Source organism: Pleurodeles waltl, chromosome 9, assembly GCF_031143425.1.
Source record: "Pleurodeles waltl isolate 20211129_DDA chromosome 9, aPleWal1.hap1.20221129, whole genome shotgun sequence".
In the NCBI taxonomy this organism is placed as follows: Eukaryota; Metazoa; Chordata; class Amphibia; order Caudata; family Salamandridae; genus Pleurodeles; species Pleurodeles waltl.
In genome coordinates this window covers 10,185,594-10,202,329 of record NC_090448.1, presented here as the reverse complement: position 1 = coordinate 10,202,329, position 16,736 = coordinate 10,185,594, and the positions used below count along the sequence as shown (strand labels likewise).

Below are 16,736 nucleotides of genomic sequence, written 5' to 3'. Positions count from 1 at the left end.
GAGACCCATTGCTTTGCTAATGCATGTTGTCATTTAACTGGACACCTGAGCAGGATGCCATGGGAAGAGAGGTTAAGTAGAAAACAGAATGAAAGGGGTTGTGCCTGGCAATGACTATGAGTGGGTAACATGACTGTGCACCAGCCAATCACCGGTAGGAAAAACAGTGGGCAGGAAGTGACACAGCTCTTCCCCAAAGGAAACTATGCTGGATGAGACCAAGGTTAACAGCAAGAAATGACAGAAAAAGCTTCTGCTCCAAATGTAAATACAAACATGTTGGGCTACCGCCTGACCAAACAATGAGTTTGACTGCATTCAATGGAAGTTCAAAACTGTCCCTCTTCTTCTGTGGCGCCTACCCTAGACAACGAGGCCTCAGGCGGTGGCGTCAGTGTTGGCAACACACATGAGCTGCAAGGTGCAATGCTGGGCACTGGATCGTACTCACAGAGACACTTCTCATGTCTTTCTTATGCCAATAAGCTGTGCTCCCCGAGGCATCTCCATGCAATCTTTTGTGGTGCTGTTCTTACATGTGGGTACCAGGTGGGACCCTCTGCTGCCATCTCAGTGCTGGAAACCATCTCTGGGCTCAGTTTCAGCAAGAACCACAACCACTTCAGCCCCCTGGTCCCTTTGGATTGAGACTGGGCCCAGATAAGAGGAGTGGCTTTAGGCTCTGCAGCTGGCCATGACTGTCTTGGAACCCTCTAGGTCCTAACATGTCACCCTAACACCTTCCTGGCCCACCCAAATGGAGTTGGGTCATCCCTCTCTGAAGGCCCTTGCTCTGCTCACTTGGACCTTCTGGATGCAAACGTGACCCAATGGTTCCTTCTTGAACTCTTGTCCTGTGATGCCCCCAGCGGGGGTTCTTAGACTCATTTCCTTGACCCCCTGGGTGGAGACCTGTCTTTCTGCAACCCTTTTCACCTCTTGTGGTATCCCCCTCCTCCACAAATGAAGGTATTTCTTCCTCTCTCCTGGACCCCACTAAGTGGGGACCTGTCCCTGTGCAGCCCTTTTCACCTCTGACGGCAGAGCCCTCCTCCACAAGTGAAGGTGTTTCCTCTTCTCCCCAGATCCCCGTAAGTAGGGGCCTGTCCCTGTGTAGTCCTTTTCACCTCTTGTGGCATCCCCCTCCTCCACAAATGAAGGAATTTCTTCCTCTCCTCTCTCCTGGACCCCACTAAGTGGGGACCTGTCCCTGTGCAGCCCTTTTCACCTCTGGTGGCAGAGCCCTCCTCCACAAGTGAAGGTGTTTCTTCCTCTCCCCAGATCCCTATAAGTGGGGACCCATCCCTGTGTAGTCCTTTTCACCTCTGGTGGCAGAGCCCTCCTCCACAAGTGAAGGTGTTTCCTCTTCTCCCCAGATCCCTGTAAGTGGGGACCTGTCCCTGTGCAGCCCTTTTCACCTCTGGTGGCAGAGCCCTCCTCCACAAGGGAAGGTGATTCCTCCTCTCCCCAGATCCCTGTAAGTGGGGACCTGTCCCTGTGCAGCCCTTTTCACCTCTGGTGGCAGAGCCCTCCTTCACAAGTGAAGGTGTTTCCTCTTCTCCCCAGATCCCTGTAAGTGGGGACCCGTCCCTGTGTAGTCCTTTTCACCTCTTGTGGCAGAGCCCTCCTCCACAAGTGAAGGTGTTTCCTCTTCTATCTCTTTGAATGTTGTGCTCTGTGCCCAACATTTTGTGACAAAACACAAATCTTTGTGACCCACCACATTCACTTTTGGAGAGAAAAGGAGACGCCAAGGCAGTGGGCCTGAGTTAGAAGTCGGCTGATCCATAGGATCCCATAAGATACAATGGGATTTAGATTTCAGTGGACGGGATGCCCATCACCATGGGACAGAGTAACCCGTCTGCGGAGTTCTAAATCAGCCCAAGGGTCTTTACATGGAGCTGACAGAGGAGAGGTGGTTCTCTCCCATCAAATGATTAGCCGTCATGATAATTCAAGTGTGGACTGAGGAACAATGGCGGTCAAAGGCCTTGCTCGGTGCCTACCGCACTCCATTCTGCTGTACGTAAAATCATTCAGACATTAAAAGCAAACAGTAGAAAAAAGCATGTACCTACAGAATTGGACTTCCTACCATAATACATTAAATTGATATAGGCCCTGAGGAAGATCTCTTTTAAATGGACGTTCCCGTCTGTGATCGAAACGCATAGGCATAGCAGAAGAGTGCTCACGTGCTATGGAAAAATAGAAATTCCCACTATGAAATTAAGTAGGCTCATCTGTGGACAGTATCAGAGTGTCACTGCAGGGGTCAACATCAATTACTTTGTGAACTGTGTCTTTACAGGAATCAGGGTTTGAGGACTAGAAATAAAGAACCGCATAAGTTGTTTTTTGGACAATAGTCTCCCTTTGTTTATATGTTCAAAGTCACTGTATATAAGTAGTGTGTGTGTTTGTTTTGTAATACAATATTGTAGGATTATGCTACTGTCTGTTAACAGTGCTAAAATTGTGGAATTGAATGTACTTAACAATAATATGCAGCAGCCTGACAAATAAAGTCCAAATGTTGCATTATAAGAGGAAGTGGAAATCTTTGGGGAGTAGGCAGATGGTCTGCCTATAGATTTAAGTGGACCCATGCCCACACTTGCCTGACTAGCATCCAGCCCTGTTTTTTTAGACAACTGATAAAAAGTCAGACAGCGCCACCCTATGGCGGACTGTTATAAAAAGGTGCCACCACCAAGCCCTGAATAAAACAGCACAAATTAAGCACAGTCACAGGCTCTCTAGGGTACTAAGTACTTGCATCACTAGTGATCACATTGTCTACTGCAACCTCCAGCATGACTACTCCATGCTCGCTACTTCCATAACTGCTGGCCACGCCCTCTACTGCCCGGGTTACACCCCACCTTCACGGTCTCCAGGTTTCGTTCTTTACTCCTCTGTAGTGTTTGTGGTACTGGTCACGCCCTCTACTGCCCGGGTTACACCCCACCTTCACGGTCCCCAGGTTTCGTTCTTTACTCCTCTGTACTGTCAGTTGTACTGGCCACGCCCTGTACTGCCCGGGTTACACCCCGCCTTCACGGTCCCCAGGTTTCGTTCTTTACCCCTCTGTACTGTCAGTGGTACTGGCCACGCCCTCTACTGCCCGGGTTACATCCCGCCTTCACGGTCCCCAGGTTTCGTTCTTGACCCCTCTGTACTGTCAGTGGTACTGGCCACGCCCTCTACTGCCCGGGTTACATCCCGCCTTCACGGTCCCCAGGTTTCGTTCTTGACCCCTCTGTACTGTCAGTGGTACTGGTCACGCCCTTTACTGCCCGGGTTACATCCCGCCTTCACGGTCCCCAGGTTTCGTTCTTTACCCCTCTGTACTGTCAGTGGTACTGGTCACGCCCTTTACTGCCCGGGTTACATCCCGCCTTCACGGTCCCCAGGTTTCGTTCTTTACCCCTCTGTAGTGTCAGTGGTACTGGTCACGCCCTCTACTGCCCGGGTTACACCCCGCCTTCACGGTCCCCAGGTTTCGTTCTTTACCCCTCTGTACTGTCAGTGGTACTGGTCACGCCCTCTACTGCCCGGGTTACATCCCGCCTTCACGGTCCCCAGGTTTCGTTCTTTACCCCTCTGTATTGTCAGTGGTACTGGTCACGCCCTCTACTGCCCGGGTTACATCCCGCCTTCACGGTCCCCAGGTTTCGTTCTTTACCCCTCTGTACTGTCAGTGGTACTGGTCACGCCCTCTACTGCCCGGGTTACATCCCGCCTTCACGGTCCCCAGGTTTCGTTCTTTACCCCTCTGTACTGTCAGTGGTACTGGTCACGCCCTCTACTGCCCGGGTTACATCCCGCCTTCACGGTCCCCAGGTTTCGTTCTTTACCCCTATGTACTGTCAGTGGTACTGGTCACGCCCTCTACTGCCCGGGTTACACCTCGCCTTCACGGTCCCCAGGTTTCGTTCTTTACCCCTCTGTACTGTCAGTTGTACTGGTCACGCCCTCTACTGCCCGGGTTACATCCCGCCTTCACTGTCCCCAGGTTTCGTTCTTTACCCCTCTGTAGTGTCAGTGGTACTGGTCACGCCCTCTACTGCCCGGGTTACACCCCGCCTTCACGGTCCGCAGGTTTCGTTCTTTACCCCTCTGTACTGTCAGTGGTACTGGTCACGCCCTCTACTGCCCGGGTTACACCCCGCCTTCACGGTCCCCAGGTTTCGTTCTTTACCCCTCTGTACTGTCAGTGGTACTGGTCACGCCCTCTACTGCCCGGGTTACATCCCGCCTTCACGGTCCCCAGGTTTCGTTCTTTACCCCTCTGTACTGTCAGTGGTACTGGTCACGCCCTCTACTGCCCGGGTTACACCCCGCCTTCACGGTCCCCAGGTTTCGTTCTTTACCCCTCTGTAGTGTCAGTGGTACTGGTCACGCCCTCTACTGCCCGGGTTACACCCCGCCTTCACGGTCCCCAGGTTTCGTTCTTTACCCCTCTGTACTGTCAGTGGTACTGGTCACGCCCTCTACTGCCCGGGTTACATCCCGCCTTCACGGTCCCCAGGTTTCGTTCTTTACCCCTCTGTACTGTCAGTTGTACTGGTCACGCCCTCTACTGCCCGGGTTACATCCCGCCTTCACGGTCCCCAGGTTTCGTTCTTTACCCCTCTGTACTGTCAGTGGTACTGGCCACGCCCTCTACTGCCCGGGTTACACCCCGCCTTCACGGTCCCCAGGTTTTGTTCTTTACCCCTCTGTACTGTCAGTGGTACTGGTCACGCCCTCTACTGCCCGGGTTACACCCCGCCTTCACGGTCCCCAGGTTTCGTTCTTTACCCCTCTGTACTGTCAGTGGTACTGGTCACGCCCTCTACTGCCCGGGTTACACCCCGCCTTCACGGTCCCCAGGTTTCGTTCTTTACCCCTCTGTACTGTCAGTGGTACTGGTCACGCCCTCTACTGCCCGGGTTACATCCCGCCTTCACGGTCCCCAGGTTTCGTTCTTTACCCCTCGGTACTGTCAGTGGTACTGGTCACGCCCTCTACTGCCCGGGTTACATCCCGCCTTCACGGTCCCCAGGTTTCGTTCTTTACCCCTCTGTACTGTCAGTTGTACTGGCCACGCCCTCTACTGCCCGGGTTACACCCCGCCTTCACGGTCCCCAGGTTTCGTTCTTTACCCCTCTGTACTGTCAGTGGTACTGGCCACGCCCTCTACTGCCCGGGTTACACCCCGCCTTCACGGTCCCCAGGTTTCGTTCTTTACCCCTCTGTACTGTCAGTGGTACTGGTCACGCCCTCTACTGCCCGGGTTACACCCCGCCTTCACGGTCCCCAGGTTTCGTTCTTTACCCCTCTGTAGTGTCAGTGGTACTGGTCACGCCCTCTACTGCCCGGGTTACACCCCGCCTTCACGGTCCCCAGGTTTCGTTCTTTACCCCTCTGTAGTGTCAGTGGTACTGGTCACGCCCTCTACTGCCCGGGTTACACCCCGCCTTCACGGTCCCCAGGTTTCGTTCTTTACCCCTCTGTAGTGTCAGTGGTACTGGTCACGCCCTCTACTGCCCGGGTTACACCCCGCCTTCACGGTCCCCAGGTTTCGTTCTTTACCCCTCTGTAGTGTCAGTGGTACTGGTCACGCCCTCTACTGCCCGGGTTACACCCCGCCTTCACGGTCCCCAGGTTTCGTTCTTTACCCCTCTGTACTGTCAGTGGTACTGGTCACGCCCTCTACTGCCCGGGTTACACCCCGCCTTCACGGTCCCCAGGTTTCGTTCTTTACCCCTCTGTAGTGTCAGTGGTACTGGTCACGCCCTCTACTGCCCGGGTTACATCCCGCCTTCACGGTCCCCAGGTTTCGTTCTTTACCCCTCTGTACTGTCAGTTGTACTGGTCACGCCCTCTACTGCCCGGGTTACATCCCGCCTTCACGGTCCCCAGGTTTCGTTCTTTACCCCTCTGTACTGTCAGTTGTACTGGTCACGCCCTCTACTGCCCGGGTTACATCCCGCCTTCACGGTCCCCAGGTTTTGTTGTTTACCCCTCTGTACTGTCAGTGGTACTGGTCACGCCCTCTACTGCCCGGGTTACATCCCGCCTTCACGGTCCCCAGGTTTCGTTCTTTACCCCTCTGTACTGTCAGTGGTACTGGTCACGCCCTCTACTGCCCGGGTTACACCCCGCCTTCACGGTCCCCAGGTTTCGTTCTTTACCCCTCTGTACTGTCAGTTGTACTGGTCACGCCCTCTACTGCCCGGGTTACACCCCGCCTTCACGGTCCCCAGGTTTCGTTCTTTACCCCTCTGTACTGTCAGTTGTACTGGTCACGCCCTCTACTGCCCGGGTTACATCCCGCCTTCACGGTCCCCAGGTTTCGTTGTTTACCCCTCTGTACTGTCAGTGGTACTGGTCACGCCCTCTACTGCCCGGGTTACATCCCGCCTTCACGGTCCCCAGGTTTCGTTCTTTACCCCTCGGTACTGTCAGTGGTACTGGTCACGCCCTCTACTGCCCGGGTTACATCCCGCCTTCACGGTCCCCAGGTTTTGTTCTTTACCCCTCGGTACTGTCAGTGGTACTGGTCACGCCCTCTACTGCCCGGGTTACATCCCGCCTTCACGGTCCCCAGGTTTCGTTCTTTACCCCTCTGTACTGTCAGTTGTACTGGTCACGCCCTCTACTGCCCGGGTTACATCTCGCCTTCACGGTCCCCAGGTTTCGTTCTTTACCCCTCTGTAGTGTCAGTGGTACTGGTCACGCCCTCTACTGCCCGGGTTACATCCCGCCTTCACTGTCCCCAGGTTTCGTTCTTTACCCCTCGGTACTGTCAGTGGTACTGGTCACGCCCTCTACTGCCCGGGTTACACCCCGCCTTCACGGTCCCCAGGTTTCGTTCTTTACCCCTCTGTACTGTCAGTGGTACTGGTCACGCCCTCTACTGCCCGGGTTACACCCCGCCTTCACGGTCCCCAGGTTTCGTTCTTTACCCCTCTGTACTGTCAGTTGTACTGGTCACGCCCTTTACTGCCCGGGTTACACCCCGCCTTCACGGTCCCCAGGTTTCGTTCTTTACCCCTCTGTACTGTCAGTGGTACTGGCCACGCCCTCTACTGCCCGGGTTACATCCCGCCTTCACGGTCCCCAGGTTTCGTTCTTTACCCCTCTGTACTGTCAGTTGTACTGGTCACGCCCTTTACTGCCCGGGTTACACCCCGCCTTCACGGTCCCCAGGTTTCGTTCTTTACCCCTCGGTACTGTCAGTGGTACTGGTCACGCCCTCTACTGCCCGGGTTACATCCCGCCTTCACGGTCCCCAGGTTTCGTTCTTTACCCCTCTGTACTGTCAGTGGTACTGGTCACGCCCTCTACTGCCCGGGTTACATCCCGCCTTCACGGTCCCCAGGTTTCGTTCTTTACCCCTCTGTACTGTCAGTTTTACTGGTCACGCCCTCTACTGCCCGGGTTACATCCCGCCTTCACGGTCCCCAGGTTTCGTTCTTTACCCCTCTGTACTGTCAGTGGTACTGGTCACGCCCTCTACTGCCCGGGTTACATCCCGCCTTCACGGTCCCCAGGTTTCGTTCTTTACCCCTCTGTACTGTCAGTTGTACTGGTCACGCCCTCTACTGCCCGGGTTACACCCCGCCTTCACTGTCCCCAGGTTTCGTTCTTTACCCCTCTGTACTGTCAGTGGTACTGGTCACGCCCTTTACTGCCCGGGTTACATCCCGCCTTCACGGTCCCCAGGTTTCGTTCTTTACCCCTCTGTACTGTCAGTGGTACTGGTCACGCCCTCTACTGCCCGGGTTACATCCCGCCTTCACGGTCCCCAGGTTTCGTTCTTTACCCCTCTGTACTGTCAGTGGTACTGGTCACGCCCTCTACTGCCCGGGTTACATCCCGCCTTCACGGTCCCCAGGTTTCGTTCTTTACCCCTCTGTACTGTCAGTGGTACTGGTCACGCCCTCTACTGCCCGGGTTACATCCCGCCTTCACGGTCCCCAGGTTTCGTTCTTTACCCCTCTGTACTGTCAGTTGTACTGGTCACGCCCTCTACTGCCCGGGTTACATCCCGCCTTCACGGTCCCCAGGTTTCGTTCTTTACCCCTCTGTACTGTCAGTGGTACTGGTCACGCCCTTTACTGCCCGGGTTACACCTCGCCTTCACGGTCCCCAGGTTTTGTTGTTTACCCCTCTGTACTGTCAGTGGTACTGGTCACGCCCTCTACTGCCCGGGTTACACCCCGCCTTCACGGTCCCCAGGTTTTGTTCTTTACCCCTCTGTACTGTCAGTGGTACTGGTCACGCCCTCTACTGCCCGGGTTACACCTCGCCTTCACGGTCCCCAGGTTTCGTTCTTTACCCCTCTGTACTGTCAGTGGTACTGGCCACGCCCTCTACTGCCCGGGTTACATCCCGCCTTCACGGTCCCCAGGTTTCGTTGTTTACCCCTCTGTACTGTCAGTTGTACTGGTCACGCCCTCTACTGCCCGGGTTACACCCCGCCTTCACGGTCCCCAGGTTTCGTTCTTTACCCCTCTGTACTGTCAGTTGTACTGGTCACGCCCTCTACTGCCCGGGTTACACCTCGCCTTCACGGTCCCCAGGTTTCGTTCTTTACCCCTCTGTACTGTCAGTGGTACTGGTCACGCCCTCTACTGCCCGGGTTACACCCCGCCTTCACGGTCCCCAGGTTTCGTTCTTTACCCCTCTGTACTGTCAGTTGTACTGGTCACGCCCTCTACTGCCCGGGTTACACCCCGCCTTCACGGTCCCCAGGTTTCGTTCTTTACCCCTCTGTACTGTCAGTGGTACTGGCCACGCCCTCTACTGCCCGGGTTACATCCCGCCTTCACGGTCCCCAGGTTTTGTTGTTTACCCCTCTGTACTGTCAGTTGTACTGGTCACGCCCTCTACTGCCCGGGTTACATCCCGCCTTCACGGTCCCCAGGTTTCGTTCTTTACCCCTCTGTACTGTCAGTGGTACTGGCCACGCCCTCTACTGCCCGGGTTACATCCCGCCTTCACGGTCCCCAGGTTTTGTTGTTTACCCCTCTGTACTGTCAGTGGTACTGGCCACGCCCTCTACTGCCCGGGTTACATCCCGCCTTCACTGTCCCCAGGTTTCGTTCTTTACCCCTCTGTACTGTCAGTGGTACTGGCCACGCCCTCTACTGCCCGGGTTACACCCCGCCTTCACGGTCCCCAGGTTTTGTTGTTTACCCCTCTGTACTGTCAGTGGTACTGGCCACGCCCTCTACTGCCCGGGTTACACCCCGCCTTCACGGTCCCCAGGTTTTGTTCTTTACCCCTCTGTACTGTCAGTGGTACTGGCCACGCCCTCTACTGCCCGGGTTACATCCCGCCTTCACGGTCCCCAGGTTTTGTTCTTTACCCCTCTGTACTGTCAGTTGTACTGGTCACGCCCTCTACTGCCCGGGTTACACCCCGCCTTCACGGTCCCCAGGTTTCGTTCTTTACCCCTCTGTACTGTCAGTGGTACTGGCCACGCCCTCTACTGCCCGGGTTACACCCCGCCTTCACGGTCCCCAGGTTTTGTTGTTTACCCCTCTGTACTGTCAGTGGTACTGGTCACGCCCTCTACTGCCCGGGTTACATCCCGCTTTCACGGTCCCCAGGTTTTGTTGTTTACCCCTCTGTACTGTCAGTGGTACTGGTCACGCCCTCTACTGCCCGGGTTACACCCCGCCTTCACGGTCCCCAGGTTTCGTTCTTTACCCCTCTGTACTGTCAGTTTTACTGGTCACGCCCTCTACTGCCCGGGTTACATCCCGCCTTCACGGTCCCCAGGTTTCGTTCTTTACCCCTCTGTACTGTCAGTGGTACTGGCCACGCCCTCTACTGCCCGGGTTACACCCCGCCTTCACGGTCCCCAGGTTTTGTTGTTTACCCCTCTGTACTGTCAGTGGTACTGGTCACGCCCTTTACTGCCCGGGTTACACCCCGCCTTCACGGTCCCCAGGTTTTGTTCTTTACCCCTCTGTACTGTCAGTGGTACTGGTCACGCCCTTTACTGCCCGGGTTACACCCCGCCTTCACGGTCCCCAGGTTTTGTTCTTTACCCCTCTGTACTGTCAGTTGTACTGGTCACGCCCTTTACTGCCCGGGTTACACCCCGCCTTCACGGTCCCCAGGTTTTGTTGTTTACCCCTCTGTACTGTCAGTGGTACTGGCCACGCCCTCTACTGCCCGGGTTACATCCCGCTTTCACGGTCCCCAGGTTTTGTTGTTTACCCCTCTGTACTGTCAGTGGTACTGGTCACGCCCTCTACTGCCCGGGTTACATCCCGCCTTCACGGTCCCCAGGTTTCGTTCTTTACCCCTCTGTACTGTCAGTTGTACTGGTCACGCCCTCTACTGCCCGGGTTACATCCCGCCTTCACGGTCCCCAGGTTTTGTTGTTTACCCCTCTGTACTGTCAGTGGTACTGGTCACGCCCTTTACTGCCCGGGTTACACCCCGCCTTCACGGTCCCCAGGTTTTGTTCTTTACCCCTCTGTACTGTCAGTGGTACTGGTCACGCCCTCTACTGCCCGGGTTACACCCCGCCTTCACGGTCCCCAGGTTTTGTTCTTTACCTCTCTGTACTAGACCGACTTGAGCCAAAGAGTCAAGGGTATACACCCACTGCCCCCTCAACATCCAGCGGCAGGACCTGGGTCTAGGCTCCTGTGCACAGGAAGCTCCCTCCTCCAGTGCATGCAGGGTCCAGGCACGAGGTGACGCCGGCCAGTGCGCGCGCTGGGTGTAGATGGGGTTGTTGTCATCGCGCATCAGGAGGGTCCCAGATACTCGGCAGCCTATAGAGTGGAGCAGTGGGTCAGCCCCCTTCATCCATTGGCTGCCTTGTGCTGTGCATCAAATTATGGTGCCCGATTGTGTGTGCACATTCGCCTACAAAGAAGTGCGCTTCAGTCCCAGTGTGGTGGGACAAAACTCTACTTTCCAATGCTTGTTTAGTTTCCATTCAGTAGTTTTTGTCACTGTTTAGTGATTGATTCATAAAAGCTTTCTTCGGTTATAGTATAACAACCATAAAAGCACACATCAGGGCAGCCACTTAAGAAAGCAATCCAAGCAGTAGCTAAGAATAATAAAATGCATTAAAAGATTAACAATTCATACAATAAAACACAATCAATCCCTCACCGAGTCCCTGGTTTGCACAGCTGCTTTTAAAAAACTAGCAACAGGAAACCCAATATCTACTGAGAGCATTTGCAGAAATAAAAGAGCTGGCCGCACCTGTCTAAAACCACACTCTTTAAGAAGAGCGATGAAATATGCCTTTATGGGACCTCCTGATATTTACAGAAAAAAGTAGAGTGCACAGGGCCAGATTTACTAAGAAGTGGCACAACGCGGTGCTGCGCCAAAATCTGCAGCACTGTGCTGCATCACTTTAGAAACTCAGGGATGCGCCGTATTTACTAAAATACGGTACGCCCCTGTGTGTCTCCCTGCGCCGGCGCTTAATTTAGCTGCTAGCACCAATGCAGGCATCTTTGCAGCAGAGTGCACCATAGTGCAAAGATGTCTGCGTAGAGGGGAGTGATTGTTTATGTGCAGGAAGGTATCCGTTTCTGCACATAAACAATCTATAATGGTGATTTGGCACTTCTAGGAGTGCTGCAGGATGCAGCCCACATAGAAGTAGCAAATCGTCTTTTCAGAATGATTGTTTATGTGCAGGAACGGACACCTTCTTGCACATAAAAAATCATTTATGGCCTTTTGATCTTTCGCTGCATGCTGCAGAATGCAGCACACATAGAAAAAAACAAAATACGAGGAGAAATAAAAGTATTCCTTCTCGCTGTCCCATGCTAACCCCACCCTTTGGGTGGCGTAGTTTTTGGCGCTGCCACAGTTTTGCGCCTTCATGTAAATCTGGGGCAGGATCAAAAGCAATGGCTGTTGCGATGGAAACGCCCACAGCACCACCCATCGCACGCTCCTCTGACGCAGAAAGCTGCGTCGGAGGGGCCCATTTTTACAAGGTCACCAAAAGTGGCGTAGCGCCCCCTTGTGGATGTGGCGCAGTGCACAGCGTAGTGATGCTCTGATGGCGCTAGGGCCTTGTAAATCCGGCCGCTAGTATCCTGCGGAGACCATTGGTCGCAACCGCAGCGTGCTCGGGATCCCGCCACCCCCGGGGGAGGCTAACAGCAGTGGCAACAAGTTTAACCGGAACCCGGTCTCCCAGGGTATTTAAATGATTTCTTCGGATTTCACTAATTCAGAGCCAACAGTACCTTTCCTGTGACCCATTAAGACTCATAGGGCCTGATTACAACTTTGGAGGAGGTGTTAATCCGTCCCAAAAGTGACGGATATACCACCAGCCGTATTACGAGTCCATTATATCCTATGGAACTCAGGCCCATAGTTTCCTGTGCATATTAACTAGCGGGGAGCCAGCCATAGCTGAGCCTGCAGTCCTGGCTCTAAGAGCCAAGCACCAGCCGAGCCATCAAAGATGTGGCATGTAAATGACACTTCAAACATCATGTAAAATATGATATTTTTGGTTGAATGTTTGTGTCTCACGTTCGTACATTAGGTTAGATCTCTGGGTTGACCTCTCGTAAACCTAATGGTTTTTAAACATGAATGTCCCCAATGCCCAGACAACACTGTGGTGTGTAAACCAAGAAATGTGAGTTTGTGATGAGCACTGTGTGTCTGCCCAAACGAGGAGCAGCGTTATTGGCTAACAAACCACACACGAGGTTCTTAGGTGACTCACATCTTCAACCGAATGTCTTTAAGGCGCTTTCAGTGCTAGCATTCAAGTCACAATAAAGCGACGTGACGTCTTGTTATTTGCCCAGGATCACATGCGTGTGGAATTGTTACGCTTTAAGTAATTCTAACACTAGGTGAATCTCTCTCTCCCTTTTACAACTAAAGTGCAAATCTTTGTGTCTGTTTTGTGAGCTACGTTTTCACACTGTGTTCAATAAATGCAAGAATCTGGTAGTTTGATAATGACACAATATATGTACAAAATGTCAAGACGCCTTTATTGATAAAAGTATAAAGTTATACGTAAGAGAAGAGAGATGGGCGTTTCCCTACTCAACAAACAGTAAAGAGAGATAGCGCCTTAAAGACCGCTTTTTCCTTCATTGACCAGGGACTCTGCCCCCCTGCAGTTTGCTGCCCTCCACAGGTCTCCACAGGGCTTCGGTGAGGCACATACAACTGTAGGTTACCGACTCAAGGCGCCATGCTCTTGCCCGCCCTCCCCCTGTCAGGCCTGGAGGTCTTGGCCCGGCTCGGCTTGGGCTCGCCAGGCCCCAGGGGACTGGGCTCGAGCCTCGCCCACCTCTATACGTACACCTCTGCAGGGCAGGCTCTGCCCTGCTCCTCCCCACTGTCCTGCTGCCAGGGTGGCTGGTGGCTTTTCTGCGGTAGTGTCTCCGCCTGTCCATCATCACCAAGGAAGGCCTGTCCTCTTCAGGTGGGAGTCCTCTAAGGGACTGTTACCCTCAGGGCACCTAGTACAGACCCCTGGGTGCCCCCTGCATACCCTGCCCTCAGTCTCTGCCCTCCAAGGCACCCTTGACAGCAGCTAGAAGCCCTGGGACCCATTCAGAGGCCTCCAGGCGCTACCCTGTGTGTGAGCCTGGGCAGGTGAAGGGTAGTGTAGTGTGATGTTGACCTCCTGTCCTGACTTCCCTCTGGTGACGTCTTCACCAGCGCCAGAAACTACTTATCTGGACCTCTGACCGCTTAACCCTTAACCGCCCGGACGCGTCACGTCTTCCTCGGTGATGGACCCTCTTCTTCTCAACAGATGTGTCACTTACTAACCTGTCAGTGTCACGTAACCCCTTCGGCGGAAGTGGCATCACTACATCTTCCACCAATCATTTGTCAGACAGGAAGCGCTGGTGCCATACTCCAGCCGGGCAGTGAGTCGGGCAGTAGCTCCTTATAGTATCATTATAGCCCGGGCAGTGAGTCGGCCAGTAGCTCCTTATAGTATCATTATAGCCCGGGTAGTGAGTCGGGCAGTAGCTCCTTATAGTATCATTATAGCCCGGGCAGTGAGCCGGGCAGTAGTTCCTTACAGCATCATTACAGCCGGGCAGTGAGCCGGGCAGTAGTTCCTTACAGCATCATTATAGCCCGGGCAGCGAGTCGGGCAGTATCTCCTTACAGCATCATTACAGCCCGGGCAGTGAGCCGGACAGTAGTTCCTTACAGCATCATTGCAGCCCGGGAAGTGAGTTGGGCAGTAGCTCCTTATAATATCATTATAGCCCGGGCAGTGAGTCGGGCAGTAGTTCCTTATAGTATCATTATAGCCCGGGCAGTGAGTCGGGCAGTAGTTCCTTATAGTATCATTATAGCCGGGCAGTTACGAGGGCAGTAGTTCCTTATAGTGTCATTATAGCCCGGGCAGCTACGAGGGCAGTAGTTCCTTATAGTATCATTATAGCCCGGGCAGTGAGTCGGGCAGTAGGTCCTTATAGTATCATTATAGCCCGGGCAGTGACGAGGGCAGTAGTTCCTTATAGTATCATTATAGCCCGGGCAGTGAGTCGGCCAGTAGCTCCTTACAGCATCATTACAGCCCGGGCAGTAGCTCCTTATAGTATCATTATAACCCGGGCAGTGACGAGGGCAGTGGTTTCTTGGAGTCATTACTATCAGGGCAGTTTCACTGCAGTAGTTTCTTACAGTATTTATATAGCCCAGCCACTCAGGATCAAAAGGGCAGTGGCTTCCGGACAGTCCCATTACTGCCCGGACAGTTATTAGGGCAGTATTTCATTCTATATTCAACTCAGGGCACTTACTAGGGCAGTATTTCGTTCACTTCAGGGCAGTTTTTGAGGCTGACACTCCCTGTCCTTTCCTTGCAGAGCTGTTCCAGAGAGGGTGTGTGTGGTTCCTTACAGTCCCATTACTGCCCGGGCAGTAGGTAGGGCAGTATTTCACTCCACATGCACTCCAGGGCAGTAGGTAGAGCAGTATTTCACTCCACATGCAATCCAGGGCAGTAGGTAGAGCAGTATTTCACTCCACATGCACTCCAGGGCAGTAGGTAGAGCAGTATTTCATTCACTTCAGGGCAGTTTATGAGGCTGACACTCCCTGTCCTTTCCTTGCAGAGCTGGTCCAGAGCAGGGGGATGCTATTCCTTACAGTCCCATTACTGCCCGGGCAGTAGGCAGGGCAGTATTTGTTTCCACATGCACTCCAGGGCAGTTACTAGGGCAGTATTTCATTCACTTCAGGGCAGTTTCTGAGGCTGACTCCCCCTGTCCTTTCCTTGTAGAGCTGGTCCAGAGCGGGGTGGAGGTGCAATTCCTTACAGTCCCATTACTGCCCGGGAAGTAGGTAGGGCAGTATTCCATTCCACATGCACTCCAGGGCAGTAGGTAGAGCAGTATTTCGTTCCATGGATTCCAGGGCAGTTTCTGAGGCTGACACCCCCTGTCCTATCCTTGCAGAGCTGGTCTAGAGCGGGGGGATGCTATTCCTTAACGTCCCATTACTGCCCGGGCAGTAGGTAGGGCAGTATTTCATTCCACATGCACTACAGGGCAGTTACTAGGGCAGTATTTTATTCCATGGATTCCAGGGCAGTTTCTGAGGCTGACACTCCCTGTCCTTTAATTGCAGAGCTGGTCCAGAGAGGGGGGGGGTGCGGTTCCTTACAGCCCCATTACTGCCCGGGCAGTATTTGATTCCACATGCACTCCAGGGCAGTTACTAGGGCAGTATTTCGTTCACTTCAGGGCAGTTTCTGAGGCTGACACTCCCTGTCCTTTCCTTGCAGAGCTGGTCTAGAACGGGGGGATGCTATTCCTTACAGTCCCATTACTGCCCGGGCAGGAGGTAGGGCAGTATTTCATTCCACATGCACTCCAGGGCAGTTACTAGGGCAGTATTTTATTCCATGGATTCCAGGGCAGTTTCTGAGGCTGACACTCCCTGTCCTTTCATTGCAGAGCTGGTCCAGAGAAGGGGTGGGGGGGGGGGGGGTGCGGTTCCTTACAGTCCCATTACTGCCCGGGCAGTATTTGATTCCACATGCACTCCAGGGCAGTTACTAGGGCAGTATTTTATTCCATGGATTCCAGGGCAGTTTCTGAGGCTGACACTCCCTGTCCTTTCTTTGCAGAGCTGGTCCAGAGCGGGGGGATGCTATTCCTTACAGTCCCATTACTGCCCGGGTAGTAGGTAGGGCAGTATTTCATTCCACATGCACTCCAGGGCAGTTACTAGGGCAGTATTTTATTCCATGGATTCCAGGGCAGTTTCTGAGGCTGACACCCCCTGTCCTTTCCTTGCAGAGCTGGTCCAGAGCGGGAGGATGCGGTTTCTGCCCATCAGTGCCACGGACCTGCACTCAGTGGTCTTGGATGAGGACCGGGGAAGGGTCTACCTGGGTCTGGACGACCACCTGCTGGCCACGAGCCTGGAGAACATCACAGGAGACGTCAAGAAGGTGAGGCCGGAGGGGCCGGGGCAGGGGCTGGGACGGGCCTGGGATGGTGATGTGTGTGCAATGATGAATATGGGTCAAGGTCACCCTGAGCTGGCATCCTCACCAGGTCCTCACCCCCTGAAAAGCATCCTTCTGGGGTCCTCAACGGGGTGAAACCAGGAACCAAAACTGGTCTCTCCCAGGACCAGAGTGCACCAAGCTCCTGGACGCAAGGGGAGGCATACATCAGTACCCCGGGCACACCTGTCTGTTTCTTACAATAAGTAGGAGCCGC

General features: G+C 54.0%; 1 protein-coding gene across 1 annotated transcript in view; it reads left to right on the top strand.

The window, feature by feature from the left end:
* The window catches only part of LOC138258830 (semaphorin-3A-like), a 248,405-nt gene that overhangs the window by 98,914 nt on the left and 132,755 nt on the right, over positions 1–16,736 (top strand). The window contains exon 2 of the mRNA XM_069206102.1: positions 16,308–16,462. Within this exon, the coding sequence (XP_069062203.1) occupies positions 16,308–16,462 (155 nt within the window). The remainder of the gene's footprint in view (positions 1–16,307; positions 16,463–16,736) is intronic.